This window comes from Narcine bancroftii, chromosome 3 (assembly GCF_036971445.1).
Source record: "Narcine bancroftii isolate sNarBan1 chromosome 3, sNarBan1.hap1, whole genome shotgun sequence".
Taxonomy (NCBI): domain Eukaryota; kingdom Metazoa; phylum Chordata; class Chondrichthyes; order Torpediniformes; family Narcinidae; genus Narcine; species Narcine bancroftii.
The window spans coordinates 331,234,732-331,259,411 of NC_091471.1; the positions used below are offsets into that span (position 1 = coordinate 331,234,732).

The 24,680-nt window shown below is 43.4% G+C and overlaps 2 protein-coding genes across 7 annotated transcripts in view; one reads left to right on the forward strand and one right to left on the reverse strand.

Annotated features, from left to right (window-relative positions):
- The window catches only part of nat9 (N-acetyltransferase 9), a 23,321-nt gene extending 22,639 nt beyond the window's left edge, over positions 1-682 (forward strand). For 4 of the 6 annotated variants that reach the window (XM_069929295.1, XM_069929296.1, XM_069929293.1 and 1 more), the window contains one exon: positions 105-191. Coding sequence is in view for 2 of the 6 variants with exons in the window: in XM_069929292.1 (XP_069785393.1) it covers positions 105-177 (73 nt within the window). In the remaining 4 variants the exon portion in view is untranslated. Of the gene's footprint in view, positions 1-104 lie in introns of all 6 variants that reach the window. The other 2 variants (XM_069929292.1, XM_069929294.1) reach the window with 2 other exon arrangements.
- The window catches only part of LOC138759216 (polycystin-1-like), a 43,689-nt gene that overhangs the window by 8,645 nt on the left and 10,364 nt on the right, over positions 1-24,680 (reverse strand). Inside the window, exons 3-8 of the mRNA XM_069929290.1 lie at positions 19,202-19,314; positions 18,363-18,504; positions 17,669-17,794; positions 14,270-14,444; positions 12,728-13,015; positions 5,730-5,864 (exon numbers count right to left, since the gene is read on the reverse strand). Coding sequence (XP_069785391.1) covers positions 5,730-5,864; positions 12,728-13,015; positions 14,270-14,444; positions 17,669-17,794; positions 18,363-18,504; positions 19,202-19,314 — 979 coding nt within the window. The remainder of the gene's footprint in view (positions 1-5,729; positions 5,865-12,727; positions 13,016-14,269; positions 14,445-17,668; positions 17,795-18,362; positions 18,505-19,201; positions 19,315-24,680) is intronic.

The following is a 24,680-nucleotide window of genomic DNA, read 5'->3' on the forward strand; positions in this document are numbered from 1 at the left end:
CCTCCAGAATTCATCCCAGTCCCATGTATTTGTTCAGTTCTCACATTTTTTTTATTTTATCAATCATTTACTGAAATACTCTTAATTTTTTTTCTGATGTACAGTATAAAGAGTAAAAGAGAGGCAAGAGTGGACTTTGGACCTCCGGAAAAAGACACTGGAGAAGTGGTGAAGTAACAAAGAAATAGCCAAATTTTTATCAGTCTTCATTGTGGAAGACACCACTGACACACCAGAAATTTGAGAGCATCGGGGTAGAAGTGAGTGTCACTATTACTGTGGAGAAGGTGCCTGAGAAACTGAAGGGGCTAGAAGTGGATAAGTCACCTGGAACAGGCGGACTACACCCCAGGATTCTGAAAGAGGGAGCTGGAGAGATGGTGAACCTCCAGTAATTGCTGGAGTTAGGAATGGTTCCATTGGACAAAAAATTGCAAATGCTACTCCACTCATTAAGAAGGGAAAGATGCAAAAGGCAAGAAATAAAAAAAAACTTATCTTTTTAGATTAACTTAAACATGGGTTTAAATCTGGTTGTCATGGATCATATAAATTAAGACAGAATTTACCCTTTGTTTAAATAAAGGGATTGTTTAATATAGTCTATCTAGTACTATATTGGATTATATTATGATAAAGAGATGAAGTTAATTACCAGATTGATAGAATTTGCTGTTTTAAAGAAATATTGTTTAAAAATAAACAATTATGGACAGGTTTTCAATTTGCATTTATATTAATTTGTAATGTATATGATATGACCTGTTTGTTATATGAGAAGACTTTGTATGTATGTTAAATTCAATAAAAATATTTTCAAAAGCAAAAGCATGAAATTATAAGCTGGTTAGTCTAACTTCAGAAGTTGGCAAGATTCTGTCTGTTAAGGATGAGGTTTCAGGGTACTTCAAACCACAAGATAAAGTACACCAAAGTCAGCATGGCTTCCTTTAGGGGAGATGCCTAACAAAGCTGTTGGAATTATTTGAAGTAGCATGCAGGACAGACACAGGGGAACAGTGGATGTTTAGGAGCCCATGGTGTTAAGGGAAAGGTACTTAGACATACAGCTTGGTAACAGGTGCTTTCGGCCCATGAGCCCACGCCACTCTCTTACACCTGATTGACCTATGCCACTGATATGTTTTTTTTTTTGAAAGGTGGGAGGAAGCGAGAGCACCCACGAAAACTCATTCAGGCATGGGGAGAATGTACAAACTCCTTACAGACAGTGCAGGATTCAAATCCCGATTGCTGGCGCTGTAACAGTGTGGCACTCTCTGCTATGCTAACCCTGCCATGCAAAATTAGCATGGAGAGAAAATTGGCTGACTGATAGAAGGCAAGGAGTGGGAATAAAGAGGGCCTCTTCTGGCTGGCTGGCTGCCGATAACTAGTGACATCCCGCAGGGCTCAAAGCTGGTTCTGCTACTTTTCATGCTGTATCTAGATGATGTGGATGATAGAATTGATGGCTTTGTGGCCAGGTTTGTGTACTGACAACAACTACACCAGCAGTGCGAGTATAAGACAGCTTTAATAAACTAATATGTACACTAAGAGGTCTTGTCTCTCTGCAAGACAAACCTGGAAGGCTAGACTGTAGCTCTGGACTGCTTTGTAGATAAGGTCACTGGGATGACTCCTGTGGTAATTACATATCACCACAATTTGCATATGATAGAAAGAAAGGTGGAGGGGTGGGTGGTAAGGAAGAAGTAGGGAGTCTGCAGGGGGAAAGGTTGGCAAAAAAAAGTGGCAGATGGAGTACAGCAATACACAAAATGATGGAGAAACAGCATCCACAGGAACAGAAAGGCAGTGACTAGTTTGGGCCTGAGCCTTTTGTCAGGAATGTGGAAAAACAGGTCGACCCCTCAATAAAAAAATCAAGTCAAATTTATTGTCATCTGATTGCACAAATACAACCTGACGAAACAGCATTCTCCAGTCCTTGGTGTAAAACATGCCAATGCACATCCACACATAAAGTCAAACAATATAAGCAAAAGATGGAATACAGTGATGGGAAGAGTATGGTCATGTACTTTGGTAGAAGGAATAAAGAAGTAGACTATTTTCTAAATGGGGAGAGAAGTCAAAAAGATGAGATTCAAAGGAACTTTGTGCAGGATTCCAGTAAAGTTAACTTGCAGATTGAGTCAGTCGTAAGGATGGCAAAGCAATGTTAACATATAAAAACAAAGATGTAATGTTGAGGCTTCACAAGGCGTTGGCCAGAATATTGTGAGCAGTTTGAGGCCCCATATCTAAGGATAGATATGCTGGTGTTGGAGAGGGACTGAAGAAGGTTTCAGACAATGATCCCAGGGACGAGAGGGTTTATATGAGGAGCATTTGATGGTTCTGGGCCTGTACTTGCTGGAGTTTAGAAAAAAAAGTTTTTGGGGAGGGGGTCTTATCAAAAGATATCAAATATAGAGGAGCGGATGTGGAAATGTTTCCGGTAGTGGGAGAGTCTGGGAACAGTGGGCACAGCCTCAGAGTAAAAGGATGTCCATTTGGACCAGAGACGAGAAGAAATTTGAGCCAGAGGGTGGTAAATCTGTGGAGGCCAAAGCAGAGATCAATAGGTTCTTGATTAAGGTGTCAAAGGTAGGACAGGAGAAGGCAGTAAAATACATCAGCTATGAATGGCACAGCAGACTCGAAGGGCTGAATGGCCTAATTATGCTCCTATGTCTTATTAAATGGTGACCTTACTTGGGTCATTGGTTCCAATATAACTCTTCAAGTCTTTCAAACCTCCAAATATAATTTCTGACATTTAATGTTCTATTTATCTCCATTCCAGGCTCTTCAACCACAGAAAGGTGTTTCTTTTGCTTCTACCATTATTCCTCATAGTTCAATTACATCTATCAAATCCTCCTTGAATTTCATTTGTCCTAATCTCTTTCTCCATGCTTGCATCTTTTCATTGCTGGCAGCATCACTCAAGTGACAACTTGATATTGGAATGAACTTTCTCCACAGATGATGTCTGAGTTTCAATGGAAACCAAATGACCTTCACTTCGAGTAAATGTTAGCACTAGCATTAATACACTAATAATCAGCCAGAAGAGAATAAAATGACCTCATGACCTCACATCCTACTCTACTTACCCAACTGCACTAAAGATAACTCGTGTCTGATTGAATTCTTGCTCCAATTGCTTCAGTGGTTTCCTGCAACATCCCTATATATTTCTTGAGAGCATTACAATTCAAGAACTCAGACCTTACACGAGAATGCAAACTTTCTATCAGCACTTTTCCATTGCGTGGGAATTCTGAATCCTGAAGGAACCGTGGAGATGGAGCAGCACAGAACCAGGTACTTCGGCTCAACTCATCCATGCCTGACCAAATTGACGTTCTGGGCTAGTCCCATTTGCTTGTATTAGTTCCATCACATTCTAAACCCCTCCAATCCACATATCTGTCCAAATGCATATTAAATATTGTAATTCTACCCACTTATATAGTGTCCTCTAGCAGCTCGTTCCAAATTTGGACCGTCCTCTGAGCCCTCACCACTATTTTCCCTCAATCATCAATCCTGGGATAAAGACCGCAAGCATTCTCTTTATTCATGCCCTGAGTGATTTTATAAATCTTCACAAGGTCACCCTTCACCCTACACTCTCGAGAATAAAGACCCAACCCATACAACTTCTCTGTCTAACTCAACCCCTCCAGTCCCTACAAGATTCTGGTGAATCTCCTTTGTGCCCCTTCCAACTTCCTGACATCTCTCCTGTCACTAAGCAACCAGTACTGCACACAGTACTCTGTGCAGCCTCACCAATGGCCTTGGGCAGCTGTGTCATGAGGTCCACAAACTTTGCAGCCAATATCCTGCCCAATGAAGACAAGTATGCCAAATTCTGTCTTCAAGACCCTCTCCACATCACTTGCCATTTTCATGGAGCTATGCACCTGTACTCCTCAGTCTCTCTGTTCTCTGACACTGTGCCAATCCTGCCCTGGATTGAGATACTAAAGTACAGCACCTCACACGTCAGAGTTCAATTCCATTGGCCATTGGCCTGCCTTCCCAATCGATCAAGATTCTGTTGTAATCTTAAATACCCCTCCATAGACCCCCAGATTTGGTGTCACCTGCAAACGGACTAATGTTCACTGCATTGTCATCTTTATTAACAGTTTGGATGGCAAATAGCAGGAGATTCAGCACCAACTCCTGCACACTGGGCATATTGGCACACTGGGCTCCAATCAGAAAAGTATCCTTCCACTACAACCCTCCCAGATCTTTCCACTAAGCTAGTTTAGAATCCAATTGGCCGGCTCACATTGGATCCCAAGTGATTTCACCTTCTAGTTTAACCTGCCATGTGGGATCTTGTCCAAGTCCTTGCGAAAACCCTTACATGCAACATCAGTATGCTGGCCTCATCAATCCTCTTGGTCATCTCTTCCAGAGATTTATCAGATCTGTGAGGCAGATCTCACTCACAAAGTCATGCTGACTACCTCTAATTGGTCCCTGCCTGTGCAAATGCCACTAGATCCTATCCCTCAGAGTCTCCTCCATTAAATTTCTAACCGTGGAAGTCCGGCTCACTAGACTGTGGATTTCTGGCACATCTTTGCTGCTCTTTTTAAATAACAACTCAACATTAATCTCCAGTCTTGCACCACTTCATGCAAGGCCAAAGATTATGTAAATATCTCTGCAAGGGTATCTGCACTTTCCTAGACACCACAAGGTGTGAGGATGCAGTTGACCAGGCCCTGGGGATTTGTCAACTGCACACAAGCCCCTAGGGTGGGTTTGGTGAGTTTCCTGGCACCTTTCCACCTACTTCCCCACCTTCAGACCCTTCCGCCTTGTATCTTGTTAACCAAGATTGGTTTATTTCTTTGAGCCACTTCCTCTCTGCGGCAGCTGAAGTGTGAGACTGCTCTGGAGGGTGTCTTTAAATGCCGATGCCCTCTCTGAATACTGAGTGGTGGTGTTAGGAGATGTACCACAGTATCTGAGGAATTTTCTGGATCCCATTTACCACGTATTTCTGTAAGTGATGATGCACAAACATTTTAAAACAGATTTTAAGGTCACCCTTCACCCTTCAGCCTAAGCATTTTACACTGAACCTGGTTAGTTGTGAGCATTAAATGCGGCCATCTTCTGTGCACCAAAAATAAGTACAATCCTATTTCAAGCATGAGTGACCCAAACTGTGGTCCTGTCACGTCTCCTGCCCTGCACTTAGGTTTCTGGCCCTCATTTCAGGTGTCCTGCACAGCACATCCTGACCTTTTGCATCCAGTCCTGCACTATGCATCTCACCCTTCACCTCAACGCCCTCTTGTTCTGTGTTCTGACCCATCAACACTGGTGTAGTGCACTGGGTGCCCTGATCCTTTGCCTCATTAGTCTTGGCCTTTCACTTCACTAGTTTCTAGCATCTTTTTAAATTAATTCCTAGATTGTTAAAGCCACTGGCAATGCCAGCATTTATGACCCATTCCAAGTTAGCCCTGAAGGGGTAACTAAAAGTCGATCACATTAATGGGTTTGGAATCACGTACAGATTTCCTTCTGTCACTGACCACCTTGGCAAGGACTTCACAACACAGCCTGAACCTTCCCTCAAATAAAATTCCTCCAGAGGAACACTTAAAGTTACCCTGCGCTCTGCCCTGCTGTACTGCAGTTTCGTCTCTCACGGTACGGTAAAGGTTCCCAATACCCACCACATATCCACATAGTGCATAGGCCACGATAAGTAGGAAGAAGATCAAGGTGGCAGCTGTCAGTTCTTGGAACATATGCTGGAATGTCTTCCCAAACACACACCACCTCCGGAAAAAACGGAGCTGTCCTACAATCTAGAGAAAAGAGAAACACATTAAGTGCTTGACTAATGTTCTCACTGGCTTCGGTTTGGTGTCACCAGTAAAACCCACTCAACAATCTAATCGAGTGGTTCTCAGCCAGTGGGGCATGGTTGCCTTTGCCTTGAAAATATTGCTCAGACATTGCCACAGGTGGACCTTGGCATGTTAGGCCGGAAGACAGGTAGGCCTGAGAGATGAGAACCATTGATTAAACTTTCTCTACCTTACACACATATCCCTCCATTTTCCTGCACCTGGTCACTGCTCCCTTGATGTCTGCAACCCCTTGTGGCCGCTGACAAGCACAGGCATTGCCATCTTGGACACAGTCCTCTGTTGTTGCGGGATTTTACTGACAAACACCATCAGCTCCTTTAACAAGCCATTTAAAGCCTATGGTGAGCTGCGGGCATTAGGACTAGGTGGTTTAAACCTTCGGAGCAACGCTACGTCTCCACTGTTGGGTCTGCACCAATTCAGAACTTTGGTGAGAAGTTTGTTCACTGGTAAATATTTAGAAATTTCTACCCGAGTGATCTGTGGAGGTTTAGTCACCAAGTATATACAAAATGGAGGGCAACAGGGGAATGTACAGGAAAGTAGCATAAATGTCAAAGACCAGCCATGATTTTATTGAATGGTAAAGAAAGCACAAGGAACCGATTAGACATACATCAGACCTTTATCCTTAAGGGTGTTATAAAATATATTTTGAAATGACAAGTACAGTGCAGGACATTGATAGGACGCAAAACTGGGCTGAGAAGTGGCAGATGGAGTTCAACCCAGATAAGTGTGAAGTGGTTCATTTTGGTAGCTCAAATATGACAGAATATAGTTTTAGTGGTAGTGGCTTCCTTCAACAATTCTTATTGAGTACTTAGATATTTCAGTTTTTAATAAAGCAAACACTCCATTGTTCTTGAATAATTAAGAACCACTTCAAATCCATTAGCTCTGTCTTCCCAAGATGCTGTGACTCTGAATATAAACTTTCTTCTGAGTACAATGGTTCTCTGTTAATGTGCTGTGACCTGTGTGTGACCCTGTACCAGCCCACAACTCACTAAGAATACAGTAAATTGTGGAGTTAAAATATTGTATCTAAGACATTTCTATATATGAGAAATATAGTTTAATATTAATCTAAGATCAACCCAAATCTATTACAATACAATTTGAATAAACTTTGCCACAGTTGTGCATCGGGTTTTTGCTAACAAATCAGAATTGTACTGCACAGAATAATCTCTCTCAGTCCACCTGCTCAAAGACGATCTGCACAAATCCCATTTGACTGCTCTCGCCATTGCTCTTTACAGTTTTCCTTTCCAAGTACCTGAACAAATGCCTTTTATATGTGGAAATTATTTATGCTCATTGCAGCTATTCTCCAACCTCTGTGTGCAAAATCTACTCCTCAGATCTCTTTTAAGCTTCTCTGCTCTCATCTTAAAACTGTGCCCTCTAATTCTGGACTAGGCTTACCCACAACGGGCAAGGCTATTGGCCCCCATCTTGGCAACTTTTTACAGGAACACAATTGAATGTTCTGTCTGGCTGCATCATTGTGTGAGATGATAGCTGCAAAGCATTGGACTGAAGTCAAGACAAAGGATTATCAAAAAGGCCAAGAAGATCACTGGGGGTCTCCTTTTCCTCTGTCAGTGACATTTACCAGGAGCATTGCTGAAATAGGGCTCAAAGAATTATAAAAGACCCTTCACTACGATCAAGAAGGAGACACAGGAGCATCAAAATCAGGAGCGTCAGGCTGGAAATAGCTTCTTCCCACAGGCTGCGACATTGATGAACCAAATATCCTGAAACCAAATCTCTCTTTCTCTCTTTCTAAGCAAAGCAGCAATTACCATTGATTTCTATGGGAAAAACTTTTGACTGTTCCCAGACCCAAAAGATAGCCCACCAAATCATACCAAATAACATGCAAAACCTAAAATTAACATTTATTAAAAGCAGGAATGATATGATAAATACACAGTAGAAATAATGTATGCACAGTGTAGTTGGGCCGAGTCTTTGGAGGTTGGGGTGGTGGGAGGTACAGGAGACTGGGATGTAGGAGAGAGAGAAAGAGCTGCTCGGCTGCTTGCGCAACCTCTATAATGGCTCGTTGCTTTTGCCACATTTTTTCATAAAAGCGAAAATCCTTTTTTAAAAGCGAACACAGGTTTCTTAGTAAAGGCATATTTGCAAACATATACCACATACATACATACATACACACACATAGATATACACACATATACATACATATCTACACACATATGCACACATATTCATACATATATATACACACACACATATACACACATACATATATACACATACATACATACACATACAAACATATACATACATATAAAAGCATATATAAATATACATACTTATAGACACACATACATAAATATACACATTGATACACACATGCATACATATACACACATAAAAAATATTATTCAAAATTATATCTTTATACATGTGGTTATGATATAGTGAGTATTGTGTGTCCATGTTTGTGCACTGTGGTCCAGAGAAATGCAATTTTGTTGGATAATATATGTATAGTCAGATGATAATAAACTTGACCTTGACACTGACTACCTATCCCATCTGTATCCCTAATGATATTATCACCCTAAATAAGGTCACCCTTCAGCCTCCTGAAACTCAGTGGGAATAAACCCAGCCAATCCAATCTCTCCTTTTAATTATGGCCCTTCATTCCAAAACAACATGTTGGTGAGTCTCATCTGCACTCTCTCTATTGCTACCACATTCTTCCCATAGTGCGGTGACCAAAACTGTACACTAAAATTTTATTCAGGTTTGGTCAATTTCTATTCCTTAAAATCTGCTGTAAAGGCAGTACTGCCACTGGTGCGGACCCGGGATAGCGAGGAACAGAGTCAGCGCTGTTCTGCAGGGTCCTATTGCCTGGGCCTAATGTCGATGGCACTGTACTGGCCTGATAAAAGTGTTTTCTTTTAAAAACAAAATCCAGCAACAGCAGATCTGTCGTCAAGATGCAGAGCTTTTGCTGGGCTGTGGATCACGAGGGGTTGCAAACTCCAGGGAAGCAGTGGACCAGTGCAGAGCACCAGTAATGGGGAGAGCACCCTCCACCCCTGTTGAGAAGGAGAAGCATAGGAGACGACCCTACAGGACTGACCATGCCAGTGAACCAGCAGCTAAAGGACCCATATGGACAACGGGCTGTTGTTAACTTGTGCTTGAAGGATCCACACAGGCGAAGCAATGCCAATGAATAATGCGGATTTCTCAAAGTTTAAGAAAGAATCACCATTTAGATGGCAAACACAAGCAATGCGATACCTAGGTATACAACTAAATAAAAATCTCGGCCATCTATATAAACTCAATTATCATCCATTAATGAAAAAATTACAAGATGACTTAGAGCATTGGAAAAACTTACCACTAACACTGATAGGAAGGATAAACTGTATTAAAATGAACATTTCCCCAAGGATACAATACCTATTTCAGTCATTACCAATTCACCTAACAGAGAAATTCTTCAAGGAGGTAAAGAAAATAATAAGGAAATTCTTATGGAAAGGGGGGAAACTGAGGATAGCACTAGATAAATTAACAGAATGGTACAAACAAGGAGGCTTACAACTACCAAACTTTAAGAATTATTATAGAGCCGCACAATTAAGATACCTATCAGATTTTTATCAAACAAGGGAAAAACCAGATTGGACCAGATTAGAACTAGATAAAATAGGGGAGAAAATACCTGAACATATACTATATAAATGGGATGAAAAATTGGTGCAACGTAGGAATTCACCGGTATTGCATCATCTGCTCAACATTTAGAAGAAGATTCACGTAGAAAGGAATAAAACAAATTATCAACTAGCAAAACTAATATTGACGCAAAATCAACTAATCCCTTTCACAATAGATAACCTTTCCTTCAGAGAATGGGAGAAAAAAGGGATCAAAAGAATAGAAAATTGTTTTTCAGGAAATAAATTATTATCCTTTGACAAATGAAGGATAAATATAATATAACTCATGATACAATGTTTGCATACCACCAACTGAAAACCTACTTGAAGGACAAATTGGGAAGCAGTCTGAGGTTACCAGAAGGAAGCAATTTTGAAAATGTAATTACAGACACAATGATAATTAAAAAATTTATAACAAACATGTACATCAAACTGCAAGAAAAGGAGAACGAGGAAACAAACAGTAAACCTAAACAAAAATGGGAACAAGATCTAAACATAAAGATAAAGAATGAAACATGGGAAAAGCTATGCTCCAGAACTATGAGAAATACAATAAACACGAGGTTACGCATGATACAATATAACTGGATACACAGGCTATACATCATACCTCAAAAGTTAAATAAATGGGACCCAACAGTATCAGACAGATGTTTTCGCTGTAAAAAGGAAACGGGAACAACAATTCATGCAATTTGGACATGTGAGAAAGTGAAAAAATTTTGGGAAGATCTAAACCAGATAGTAAGTAAAATCACAAAAAGCAATATACCAAAAAACCCAGAGATCTTCCTCCTAAGTAATATAAGAAATAAAGAATTTGGAGTCGATTTGGATGGAGCACAAAAAAGATTTGTTATGATAGCCCTAGCTGTAGCAAAAAAATGTATTATGTCAACCTGGAAATTAGAAGACAACTTGAGAATACAAGAAATAAATAGAAATGAATAAATGTATTCCATTAGAAAAAATAACATATAATTTAAGAAATAACATCACAATATTCGAACAAATATGGGAGCCATACATGAAATACAATAGAGAAATCCTACCATGGACTTCCACCACCTAAAATGACGGAAGGAGAAGACAACGAAAAGAATGACTCAGTAAAATTTCTTGTTTATTTTTATTGTGATAACATCGTTTAACGGGTTTAATGTATCTTATAGATTGAACAAATAAATGGGAAAGGGGGTGAGGAAGGGAGGGGGGGAAAAGGGGGAGAAAATGACTGTATATATTCAAGAGAAAAAATGTCTGTATGTATTTTGGTCAATATGGTTTATAGTGTGAAAAATAAAAAATTTAAAAAAAAGGATCCACACAGGCAGTGGACTTCCTGAGACTGACTCACAGGAACCAAGTATTTAAAGGGATCTGAGGCAACAAGGACACCCAAAGGTCCTTGGGAGCTGAAAGCTCCCTGATCTCATTGGAGCTTGTGTTGGCAATATGTGGCTGCAGAGGCTGCAGGAGGGCTGGAGGCAAATCCACGGACACTCAGCGTCTCTGAAGGGACTCTCTTTTGCTTCTCTTTCTCCTATTGTTAGGGGTGCTGGTCAATGTTCACGGTGACTCTTTGCCTTAGGGTGGCAAAAGCTGAAGTATATCATGTATATTACATTCCTAATGTATTATTACGTGACAATAAACCTTTGAACCTTTTTCCTCTGGCATCTCATTTTATACAGCCACCACCCTCTGTGTAAAGGAAGTGCTGCTTGGACCCCTTGTAAATATTTTACTTTCATCTTAAATCTTGCCCTCTCATTTCAGATTCCTCTCACCTGGGAAAAAGGCTCCAACTATTTACCATATCTACGCACCTCATAATTTTATAAACATCTAGAAGGTCACCCCTCAGCTTCCTATACTGAGAAAAGTCCCAACCTAAAGAGCCTCTCCTAATAGTTCAAGCCTTCCAGTCCTGGTAACATCCTTGTGAATCTTTTCTGCACCTTTTCCATCTCAATTATGCCATTCCTGGAGCTGGATGGCCACATCTGTGTCCAATACTCCAGTCCTAAATTGCCTGACAAAGGCAGCTTTAACATGTTTAAGTGATATCAAAAGTGACATCAGTGCCGTTTTCCTCCACCTTTTAGCTCTGCTCTGTACGCATTCACACGTTGAGTGGCCGAGGAGCTCCTTGTGGCTAATGGACTCATGTCTTAGCTCCCCCTCGCATCTTGCTGACCAGAGTGACACTGAGATCTCTGAGAGGGAAGGCTTGCTCTATCACAGTATAGTTTGCCTTTTCAAGGAACATGCATGTAGAGTCTCGTAAAATCAGCAGCATGAATTTTGGCTTTCTTGTCTCGCAACTATTTATATTTTGTATAACTATTTTTGATGGGTTTGGGAGAGGGTTAGGGATGGTTTTCCAGAGAATGAAAGACTTCGGTCCCAAGGTGAAGCTAAAGAAGAGGTTGTTCTCTTGAGAGATGAGAAAAAGGTTAAAAATTTTGAAATCTTCTGATAAGGAGAAAGTCACTTGCAGAGGCCGGAGGTGAGCGAGCAGATTTTAAGCAGAGAGTCGCTGGGATACACAGCTGAAAGGTTGGAATAATCAGATTCAAGAATAGCTTTCCAAAGGGAACTGGAAGTATTTCCCATCCTATGGTGGTACAATTGGTGGAGCTGCTGTCTCATTGCACTGGAGACCTGGGTTCAATCCTGGAGTTTGGCTATTCTCTCAGCGATCGTATGGGCTCCCCCTGGTTTCCTCTGTGTCCAAGGGACTTGTGGGCTTGCAAGTGATTTGGCCACCCCCAATGTCTGGGTGAGTGGTAGAATCTGGAGGAAGTTGATGGGAATGTGGGGAGATTGAAATAGGTCAGCGCAGGATTAGTGCGAACGCAACACAGACGATGGGCTGAAAGGCCCGTTTCTGCACTGTATAACTCTGAGAATTAATCTTGGAGTGAGATTGGGTGCATAAACCTTTCAAAAGCTGGCACAGGCTCATGGGCCTTTTCGATTGCAGTCCCTTTGATTGAGGAGCTTCTGCTCTCATTTGTGAACAGGCTCCCTCAGCCTAAGTGTGGTTCGCTTGCCTACCTGCACAGTGAGAAGGGTGAGCAGCAAGGCAGCAAGGCCTGTGACTGTTTCAGACAGCAGGGCCACATGGTGGAAGCTGGTGAAACCCCGGCGGTTCCTCATGTAACGGTCAAGCTGCACGTCTGCCACTCTGAGACGTCTGAAGTGGAAGGTTGGAACGAGGATGGAGAGAAGGATGACCAAAGGCTGGAGGCACCTTTGGCCTGTTCTGAAATAAGGCAGACCCTCACTGCGTAGGGCAACAGCTTCAACGCACAGGAAAATGAGGCCGAAGAAGAGAAGCAGCACCTGCACAAAGACAACACGTTCATTTCCGTCCTGAAAATGGTTGACCATTCCCTGAGCTTCTCAGCGGTTTGTTTTATACTCCAGAATTCCAGCATCTTCAGTCCCCTAACCTAGTGCTGCGTCACAGGGACTTAACCAATACCACAGGCCTGAGCTCAGATCCAGGGAGGCTTGACTGTAGGGTGGCATGGTAAGCACAGCTCCAGTTTGGAGTATTGTGTGCAGTTCTGGTCTCCAAATTATAGGAAGGATGTCAATAAGGTAGAGAGGGGGCAGAGAAGGTTTACTAAAATGTTGCCTGGATCACAGTATCTAGAATATGGAGAAAGATTGAGTAGACGGGGACTTTATTCATTGGAGCGTAGAAGGTTGAGGGGGGATTTTATAGGGGTATTTAAACTTATGAGGGGAATAGACAGAGTAGATGTGAATAGGCTCTTTCCCCCGAGGGTAGGGGAGATTGGTACAAGAGGCCATAAGTTAAGGGTTAAGGGGCAAAACTTTAAAGGTAGTATAAGAGGAAGCTTCTTCACTCAGAGAGTGGTGGCTGAGTGGAATGACCTTCCAGAAGAGGTAGTTGTGGCAGGGTCAATTCTGTCATTTAAGAAGAGATTAGATGAGTTCATGGATGTGGGGGGCGGGGGGCGTTGGAGGGTTATGGGCAGGGAGCAGGTAGGTGGAACTAGTTGGAATTTCACGTAAATTGGTGCGGACTAGAAGGGCCGATATGACCTGTTTCCGTACTGTAATTGTTAAATGGTTATATGGTGTCTGTAAGGAGTCTGTTCGTTCCCCCCGTGTCTGTGTGGGTTTCCCCCGGGGGCTCTGGTTCCTCCCACCATTCGAAACGTACTGGGAGTTGTAGGTTAATTGAGTGTAAATTGGGCAGCCCGGACTCGTGCGCTGAAATGGCCTGTTATCGTGCTGTATGTCTCAATTCAAAATTTAAATTCAAGTTGTTCTGGAATGCTGGAGACATGCCACATTTCTTTAAAATTTAAATTCTGGGGAAGTAGAGGTGTCCTTTCTAATTTGATGTGGTGTGGACCAGGACAAGTCAATGGAGAGGTTTATAACAAGGAACTTAAAAAATGCCCACCATCTCCACCTCAGCACCGCAACATCTGATACATAAATAAGACTGGAGGGGGGACTGATCTAACTTGACCTCTCTTAAGAAGAGTCTGTGACTGGTGTTGGCCGCAGGTTGAAAATGTAGAATCCATGCAAGTGCTTTGTCGTACGAAGGCTTACCATAAACAAGAGCAATGGATCCAAGCCCTGGCTTGAACGCAAGAGAGAGAAAAGTTTAATATCGATGGTTGGTGCTACAGGAATCGCACGCTGGAATTCAACAGCTAACTTCACCGCTGCGTACAAATTCACATCCTGGCTATACTGGGTGAACTCGATAAACAAGGCCTGTGTCCTGTGATGAGGAAGGAAGGAGAACATAAGACATTAAACTCAACAGGGATTTCAGCAGAAACTATGCACAGAGAACGAGTATGTGGAAATCATGGACGCAGGAAATAGTAAACTAGCTGTACACACAAAGGACCCGCTAACAGGATTCGAGGGAAAAGAATGGGAAGAAGGTTTCGTGGAATACAAACACCACCGCAGGTCAGCTGACTCTGCTTCATTGTATTCAAAACACGGAGATGCCAGGGGAACTCAGCCGGCCATAGGAGTTAAAGACAGAAAACTGATGTTTTGGGCCTGTGCTCTTCCTCAAGGTGTGAGTGAAAAAATACAGTACAAATTAAAGTCTGGTGAAAGGGGGAAGAATAGACAGGGGAAGGAGTCCAGACCAACAGACAAAAGACATTAATTGGATATGATGAGGAAAACTGAGGATTGATTTTGGCTCTGTGAAAGGAAACAGAGGGAAAAGGGAAGAGAGAAAGAGAGAGAGAGAGAGAGAGAGAGAGAGAGAGAGAGAGAACTAGAGGAAAGGAGATTGGGGGAAGAAGATGGAGATGGATGGTTTCTAATGGAAAATGGAGGTCGAAATTAACACCATTTGGTTGGAGGGGGCCCAGATGGAAGAAGAGGTGTTGTTCCTCCAATTCAGTCTGGTAATACATGAGACCATGGACAGACATGTCAGCAAGGGATTGGGGCAAGGAACTGAGAGATTCACGCTATTGTGGCGACAGAGCTGAGGTGCTCAAGCTTCACTATAATTCTATGCAAGAGCATAATGATACTGGAAACTTACTCCACACTTAGAACAACATAGAAACATGACATTCATCCCATTAGGTCTTTGCCATCCCCCAGGGAGACAATTGTGAGTGCACCTCTGTGTGGTATGGTGGCTGCAAAGTGTCAGTTCAGTATTCAATACAGATGATCATTAAAATGGCCACAAAAGATCATTGGGGTCTCCCGTTCCTCTATCAATGACATTCACCAGGAGTGTTGCTTAAATAGGGCTCAAAGAATTATTGAGGACCCTTTCCATCCAGCACACAGTATCTTTGACTGACTACCATCAGGAAGTAGGTACAGTATCATCAAAATCGGGACCATCCAGCTGGGAAATAACTTCTTCCCACAGGCCGTGAGAATGATAATCAGAATCCAGTAACTGAGTAAATCACTCCAAAATATTGATGTCTACTTATGTTATATCTTTGTGTTCCTTTCTTTGGCTTGGCTTCGCGGACGAAGATTTATGGAGGGGGTAAATGTCCACGTCAGCTGCAGGCTCGTTTGTGGCTGACAAGTCCGATGCGGGATAGGCAGACACGGTTGCAGCGGTTGCAGGGGAAAATTGGTTGGTTGGGGTTGGGTGTTGGGTTTTTCCTCCTTTGCCTTTTGTCAGTGAGGTGTGCTCTGCGGTCTTCTTCAAAGGAGGTTGCTGCCCGCCGAACTGTGAGGCGCCAAGATGCACGGTTTGAGGCGATAGCAGCCCACTGGCGGTGGTCAATGTGGCAGGCACCAAGAGATTTCTTTAGGCAGTCCTTGTACCTTTTCTTTGGTGCACCTCTGTCACGGTGGCCAGTGGAGAGCTCGCCATATGACACGATCTTGGGAAGGCGATGGTCCTCCATTCTGGAGACGTGACCCACCCAGCGCAGCTGGATCTTCAGCAGCGTGGACTCGATGCTGTCGACCTCTGCCATCTCGAGTACTTCGACGTTAGGGATGAAAGCGCTCCAATGAATGTTGAGGATGGAGCGGAGACAACGCTGGTGGATGCGTTCTAGGAGCCGTAGGTGATGCCGGTAGAGGACCCATGATTCGGAGCCGAACAGGAGTGTGGGTATGACAATGGCTCTGTATACGCTTATCTTCGTGAGGTTTTTCAGTTGGTTGTTTTTCCAGACTCTTTTGTGTAGTCTTCCAAAGGCACTATTTGCCTTGGCGAGTCTGTTGTCTATCTCGTTGTCGATCCTTGCATCTAATGAAATGGTGCAGCCGAGATAGGTCAACCAGTATCTTTGTGTAGATGAGTGTTAATTACATGCTATGTATTGTTGCACCGAAGTCTGGTGAAACGCTGCTTTATTGGATGTATTATGCACAGTCAGATGATAATAAACTTGAACTTGAATCCCATCTGCCCTATTGCTCCTCTCCCTATTTCCCTGCGGCTCTGGAAGTTATTCTCTCTCACGTCCCTTCAATTGTTTTTGTCACTAACTGACGCGGAAGGGTTCTGGTGAAAAGTCAATGTCTTTGGGCTGGAGAAAGCACCTGAAGCACCGGAAGAAATGTGCAAACTCCACCCAAGGCCAATCCCAGAGTCCTCAGGTTGGCAGGTGGCAGCGTCGACTGCTGTGTCGCCCAGCCAGCTCACACTGAGCCAAATGATGTGCTTGGAGCCATATAGTACTGATCATTTACAAACTGAGCTACTTTTTAAAAGGAAGGTCATTGCCTTCTGGCAGATATGCCACAGGCCTAAGTGAATGAGGGGACTCAAGCAGGTGAAATCTTTGAATGAATGGCTCAAGGAATGGCCAGCCCAAAGGGAGCCTCGTGAGGAGCTGGGCATGCTCCTGTTTTGGTCAGAGAAGGCCTGCTCCACAACATCAGAATGAAGATTTTGATCGCTCCACAGACTTGAGATGCAAATAAAATTGGTCAGAGGGGTTGAGTTCAAGAGTCGTGAGGTAATATTGCAGTTCAATAAAACTCTGGTTAGACCACACTTGGAGTATTGCGTTCAGTTCTGATTGTCTCATTGCAGGAAGGACGTTTTTGAGGGGGGGCAAAGGAGATTTACAAGGATGTTGCCTGAATTGGATAACATGTCATATGAAGCAAGGTTGAGTGAGCTAGGGAGCGATGAAGGATAAGCGTTGACTTATAGAGTTACATAGAATTATGAGAGGCTCAGATAGGGTGGCCAGGCAGAATCTTTTTCCTGGGGAAACAATACCAAAAACAAGAGGACATCTGTTTAAGTTCTGGGGAGATCTCAGAGTTCCAAAAGGGACTAGCTCTGGTACACAACCTGGTCGACATGAGGAGTTGGGCTGAGGAGCCTGTATCCCTGGGCCTGCGACTATGACTCCCATTTCCCCTGTCACAATCATACTCTTATACTGTCAGAGTGTCACATTCCTCTGCTCTTCTCAATTTACACCCTAGTTGCTGCTTATCCCTTTAATTAAGATGGATTAATGAGTTACTCACATTGCATCTATCCAGCCATTCTGGTCCAAGTCCCTCAAAATTGCACTGCTTCTTTCGGAGTTATTCCCAAGCTCCAGCGTATATGGGCCGCTGGTGTGGATTGCCATCTCTCCGGTGTGCTTTCCACTGCAGAGAGCAGGAACAGGCATTCCCTTCATTGCTTGTTTTCAGCTGACGCTTTATAACTTATTGTCCGCCGGAGTTTACAACGCCACATATTGCCGTGACTAACGTTTACTGAGTTCTTATTTTACAGTCGCGTTGTAACACCGACTTCTTGAGGGATATGTGAAGCAACTTTTCAGAATAACCGTGCTTAGGAAGACACTGTACAAAACTCCCTCATTATATGTATTTCACCCATTTTTAAATATTTAACAAAATTTTGCTTAATTAAATTTATTGTCATTTTAGTGTTACAGGCTCTTCTGGCTCCACACGGCCCGAATACACCCAGGCCACCATTTACCCTTCTAACTCTCTTCGTCTTTGGAACATCGGAGGAAACCGGAGCACCCAGAGGAAACCCATGCAGACACGAGGGAGAAGGTACAAACTCTTGTAGGCGGAAGCAAATTTGAATCTGGGCCACTGGCACTGTGAGAGCATTGCCCCAACTGCTACACCTAAGATTATGTAATCAGAAAATACAGCTGAAACATGCTGAACCATCAGCAGTAATATTGGCTCTTACTCCGCAAAGTCATCTAATGAATATGGCCAAGTGTGATCGGTCCTCCTGGACACCGAACGGTTGCTCAGTGAGTTGTACAGGCTGCAGATAATGTCAGGATCAGTACTGGAGAATAGCCTGTAAACTCCTGAGGAACAATGTCCTGAAATAGATACAAAATAGACATGGTTTTTAATGTAATTTATAGCAATGTGATGATGCCTCCAAACAACGAATTTCGTGACACGTTTATGACCATAAATGTTGACTCTGCTGAGGAACATTTGACAGCTCTTGGACTATTCAGAAGAATGAGGGGGACCTCAAAGAAGCCTTTCAAACATAGTAGATGTGCCCATGGTGGGGGTGTCTAGGACAAGATGGCACAACTTCATGATTTTAGAGTGCCCATTTAAAACAGAGATGCAGGAATTTCTTTAGCCAGATGCTGGTCAACCTTTGAAATTTGGTGCTGTGGGTAGCTGTGGAGGCCAACTCATTTAAGGTAGAGATCGAGAAGTTTAGAATAGTCAGTGTATTATGGATTACAGGGAGGAGACAAGAGAGTGGGAGAAACGGATCAGCTCATGATAGAATGGAAGAGCAGACTCGGTGGGCCGAGTGGTCTATCTCCGCTCCTCTACCTTACAGTCCCCATGAAAAGTACCCCAGGCCATGAGGTTGTAGCAACATCCCCAATATTCCAATCTTTGCCATACGGGAAATGCCTAACAGCTTCAACTTCAAATGTGGCGAGCTGGAGTGTGTGCACTGGTGTCTAACGGCAATACATCGCTCAGCCCAAGCCCTACCGGCTGGTCTTGGAAATGACAGATTCTTCTCACTGTGAGTGTTCCCACCTTCCTTGGACCGGACTTGTTGTAGCTGTGGTACTCCAAGCAGTGTCAGCCTTGAATTATTGTACAAGTGAGGTAATAATGTCGTCTCCATCCATTGCCAGGTATCAGTTGGCCTGTGAACAACATCTATTTACATTAAACTGGAGCAGGAATAAGCATCTTGTTCTTAAACCAACGAGTATAGGATTAACTTGCTCAATGTTTCTTCACACATTACCCATTTCATTCCTCGAATCAACTTGAACTTTCTCTGCACTGCCTCCAATGTAAGTACAGCACTTCCTTCCTTAAATATGAAGACCCCAACTGAATGTAATACTCCAGGTGTCATCTCGCTAGTGCCCTGCAATATTCTATCAGTATTCCTTATCACCCTTGGACCTGCAAATTACCAGAACTCCCTGGTCACTTTATTTCTCTTGTCTCTTTTTTTTTAGAAAATACTTTACTTACAAATTTTAAACCACGATAATGAATACATTACATTCAATTCAAAAGTTATTTCAAAAAGTTAAACATGCTGTATATAAACTTCACCCTTCCCACCTCCCCTCCCCCCAAACCCATAGAAAGAGAAAGGGAAAAGAAGAAACTAAGAAAGAAAGACTGGAGAATGCAAAGGGAATAAAACATTTATATCATAAAGTCTAATATTGGAGGTTCCCAAGAAATGAGGTCCTCAGAGTTTATTCAACATACAACCCCATATTTTGTAAATATGGGTGCTAAATTTTCCAAAATACACAATACAGAGAAACCTCGTTAGAACACAATTCGTTAATCCACGGAATCGCTTACAGCGCGGGTGTCTGTGGACCTCAAACATTGATTTTAGGATGCCAGGCTAACAGTAGCTAACACCCATAAACTCAAAAATGGACTTTTATGACTCATTTACAAGATGTGTATGTTAATATGTGGAGTTTAAAGGTCTTAAAGGTCTTATTATAGGGTTTGAGTCACAGTTTTCTGTTTTCCTGCTTTCTGAATCATAACATATATGCATCTGTTCCGCATCTTGGCTGTTAAGCGGTATGAAATCTTGGACCCCCAACTACCTTGTTCTAATGAGGTTTTACTGTATTTGTTTTGTAAACTGTAAGAAATTTTCTCTAACAGCTACGAAGTTCTGCATGCCGTCTTTCCATACCCAAATCTGTATCTGACTTCCATGAGATAGCTATACATTTCCTAGAACCTGCTAAGGCAATTTGTACAAATTCAATTTGATACACAGTTAATTTTAATTTAGGTCTTATAGGCTTAATATTACCCAACAAAAATAGCATCGGATCCTGTGGGAACTTAACCTCATCACTCTCGGACCTGCAAGTTCCAGAACTCCCTGGTCACTTTATTTCTCCTTTCTCAAGTGGGCATTTTCCTACATCACACTTGCCTACTCATTTAATGTGCCCATATCCCTCTGCAGGCTCTATATCCTTCTTCATCCACCCATCTTTGAATTAGAACACTACAGCACAGTATAGGCTCTTCAGTCCGCGATTTTGTGCCAACCCATATATTTCTTTAAAAAATTACTAAACCCACCCTACCCTGTAACCCTCGATTTTTCTTCCATCCATGTGCTTGTCTGAGATTCTCTTAAATGCTCCTAACATTCCAGCCTCCACCACCACACCACTGCTGGCAAGGCATTCCAGGCCCCCACAACTCTCTGCATAAAAAACTTACCCTTGATGTCTCCCCCAAACTTCCCTCCATTCACTTTGTACAGACATCCTTTGGTGTTTGCTATTCCTGCCCTGGGGAAAAAAAAAGTGCTGGCCATCCACCCTGTCTACGCCTCTCATAATCTTGTCACTTCTATTAAGTCTCCTCTCATCCTTCTACGCTCCAAAGAGAAAAGTCCCAGCTCTGCTAACTTTGCCTCGTGAGACTTATTTTCCAATCCAGGCAACATCTTGGTCAATCTCTTCTGCCCCCTCTCCATAGCTTCCTCATCCTTCCTGTAATGAGGTGACCAGAAGTGAATTATTGTTCGTTTATATCATCTGACTGTACATGTTCTGGTGAGTGTCGAGAGGTGTGTTTTGATTCAGAGTGTTTATAAGTAAAGTGGGCAGCGATTGGTTGGCGTTTGTGCTACAGATAGAGGCAGCAGCAAATAAAAAAAGAGAAGCTCAAGTGGAGCGCCCATTGTTTGAGTGGTCCATTGTAGGAGTGGACAGCTAAAGACTTTGGATCACGAGGCATTGGCAAGCAGAGGCTGAGGACGAGCTACAGGTACAGGGAAAGTCGATCTTTCCTTAGTAACCCAGAGTAGGTAATGGAAATGGCAGCTCCATTTTCAGGATGTGGGAAATTTGGGATAGCATAAGTGTCTCTAATGACTAGGCTTGCAAGTGATGCATCCAGCTGCAGCTCCTTACATTAGGGAGCTAGAGCTTGATGAATTCCAGATCATTGGGGAGCCAAAGGGAGTAATAGACAGAAGCTAAAAGGAGACAGTCACACCTCAGAGGCAGGTAACTGAGTTAATGTTAGGAGATGAAATGGGAATTGGCAGTCGGTGCAGAGCACCTGAGTGACCTTTCTCCTCAGAATCAAGTATATCTCTTTGGATACTGCTGGGGATGGGATGGGGGGGGGGGGGTGGGGGTGGGGGGTGGAAATGACCTATCTGAGTTAGGCAGCAGTCAGTCCAATAGCACTGTGGTCAGCTCTGAGCTTCAGAAGGGAAGGGTGAAGTTAATCAGAGCAATAGCCATAGGGGGGGCTTGATGGGGAACCAATAGCCATAGGGGGGGCTTGATGGGGAACCAATAGCCATAGGGGGGGCTTGATGGGGAACCAATAGCCATAGGGGGGGCTTGATGGGGAACCAATAGCCATAGGGGGGGCTTGATGGGGAACCAATAGCCATAGGGGGGGCTTGATGTGGAACCAATAGCCATAGGGGGGGCTTGATGGGGAACCAATAGCCATAGGGGGGGCTTGATGGGGAACCAATAGCCATAGGGGGGGCTTGATGGGGAACCAATAGAAGATTCTGCAGCCACAAAAGAGACTCCAGAATAATGTGTTTCCTCCCCGGTGCTTGGGCCCAGGATGTCTCTGAGTGGGTTCAGAATATTCTTGAGGAGATGGTGATCAGCCAGAGGTCATGGTACATATTGGTAGGAGTAGAGGTTCTGCAAATTAAGTTTAGGGAGTTAGGAAAGGTATTGAAAAGTGGTCATCTCTGGATTACTCCTGGTGCCACGAGCTAGGGAAGGTCAGAACAGGAAGATAGTGCAGACAAATGAGTGGCTGATAAGATGGGCAGGGTTTCTTGGATCACTGGACCCTTTTCTGGAGAAGGGGTGACCTGTACAAGTGGGACGGGTTGCGACTGAACTGGAGGAGAACCAACATTCTGGCAGGGGGGTTCACTATTGCTCTTTGGGGAGGGAGGGGGTGGTTCAACTAGATTTGTGGAGGGAGGTGGGGGTGGAACCAAAGTGAAGAGGCAGAGGAAGAGGTGGTTGGTGCACAGGTACGGATAGCTGGTAGGGAGTTTGTGTGGAAGGACAGGCAGAGAGGGCAAAATTCCAGCCACAGGGATGCGTTTCAATGCAGCTGGGACACAGAGTCGATAAAAGTATCAAATGCAAGCTTAAATATTTTGTATTTAAATGTAAGCAGCATTAGAAATAAACAAGGGAGACCTTGTAGTACAGCCACCCATTGGCAGGAATGATGTCGTGGCTAATGGATGGCTGTCATGGGAGCTGAATGTCCAAAGATACATAGTGTATTGGAAAGAATAGGCAGGTAAGCGGAGGGGTGGCTCTGTTGGTAAGGAACACAATTAAATCATTAGAAAGTGAGATCTCTTTCAGAGATAATAGAATTGTTGTGGATTGAGTTAAGAAATAGCAAGGGTAAAAGGACACTGTTGGCTGTTATATACAGGCCTCCATGCAGTAACCGATCAACAATTTGCAACAGCAAATAGAAAAGAATTGTCAGAAGGGCAATGTTATGCTAGTCATGGGGGAATTTAACAGGCAAGTAGATTGGGAAAACCGCGTTGGGACTGGGTCTCAAGAGAGGGAATTTGGAAGATGTCAATGAAATAGCTTTTTAGAGCAGCTTGTTGATGAGCCTACGAGGGGATCCGCTGAACTGGATTGGGTGTTGTGAAATACACCAGAGGTGGTAAGAGAGCTTATGGTAAGGGAACCATTAGGGGACAGTGATCACAGTATGATTGAGTTCAATTTGACATTTAACAAGGAGAAACTAAAGTCAGGTGTATCGGTATTTCAGTGAGTAAAGGGAATTACCCTAATGAGAAAGGGACTGGTCGAAGTAGATTGGAAGGGGAGCACTAGTAGGGAAGACGGCAGAGCAGGAAATGGGTTGAGTTTCTGCGAGAAATGGGGAAGGTGCAGGATAAATACACATCTGAAAAGAGGAAACATTGGAATGGAAAATTATCACAGGGAAGTCAAAGCCAAATGTAAAAGCAAAGAGAGGCCATACAAGGAAGCAAAAATTAGTGGGAAGACAGAGGACTGGAAAGTTTTTAAAAACTTGCAGAAGGTATCCAGAAAACTCAGGAGGATATAAAAGATGAAGTATAAAAGTAGGATAGCAAATAATATCGAAGAGGACATAAAAAGCTTCTTCAAGTACATAAAGAGTAAAAGAGAGGTGAGAGTAGATAAAGAACGACTAGATAATGAGTCTGGAGAAGGAAACGAGATGGCAGAGGAACTAAATGAGTATTTTGCACGAGTTTTCACTGTGGAAGACATTAGCAGTGTGGCGGATATCAAAGGGATTCAGGGAAGGTAAGTGAGAGCAATTACTATTTCAAGGGAAAAGGAGCTCAGAAAGCTGAATGGTCGAAATCTCCCAGACAAGATGGATCGCACCCTTGTGTCCTGAAAGAGGTAGCGGTAGAGATTGTGGAGAAAGGGAAAAAAGGGAGGGGGAGGGGAGGGAAAGGGAGGGGGAGGGGAGGGAAGGGAAAGGAAGGGGGGGGGAGGGAAAGGGGGGAGAAAAAGGGGGAAAAAAGGGGAGACAGGCAGTACAGAATACCCCCTGTGACTGTTCCCCTCAACCACAAGTATACTGCTGTTGGTGGGGTGGGAGGGGTCGATCTGCAGGGGACGTCATGGAGGTCAGGTCTCTGGCACAGGGGCTGAAGCGTTGCCTCAGAAGGGAAGGGGGAAAAGGAGTAGGACTCGTAGTTGGGGACTTGCTGGTTAGGGAAGCAGAAAGGAGGTTTGGTGGATGAGATCGGGGATCCTGGTTGGTATATTGCCTCCCAGGTGCCAGGGTCAGGGATGTTTCTGATTGAGCCCACGGCATTCTGGAGGGGGAGGGTGAGCAGCCAGAAGTTGTGGCCCTCGTGGGGACCAATGACATAGATAGGAGAAGAGATGAGGACCTGAAGAGGGATTACATAGAGTTAAGGAAGAAGTTGAAAAGCAGGACCTCGAGGGTGGCGATCTCGGGATTGCTG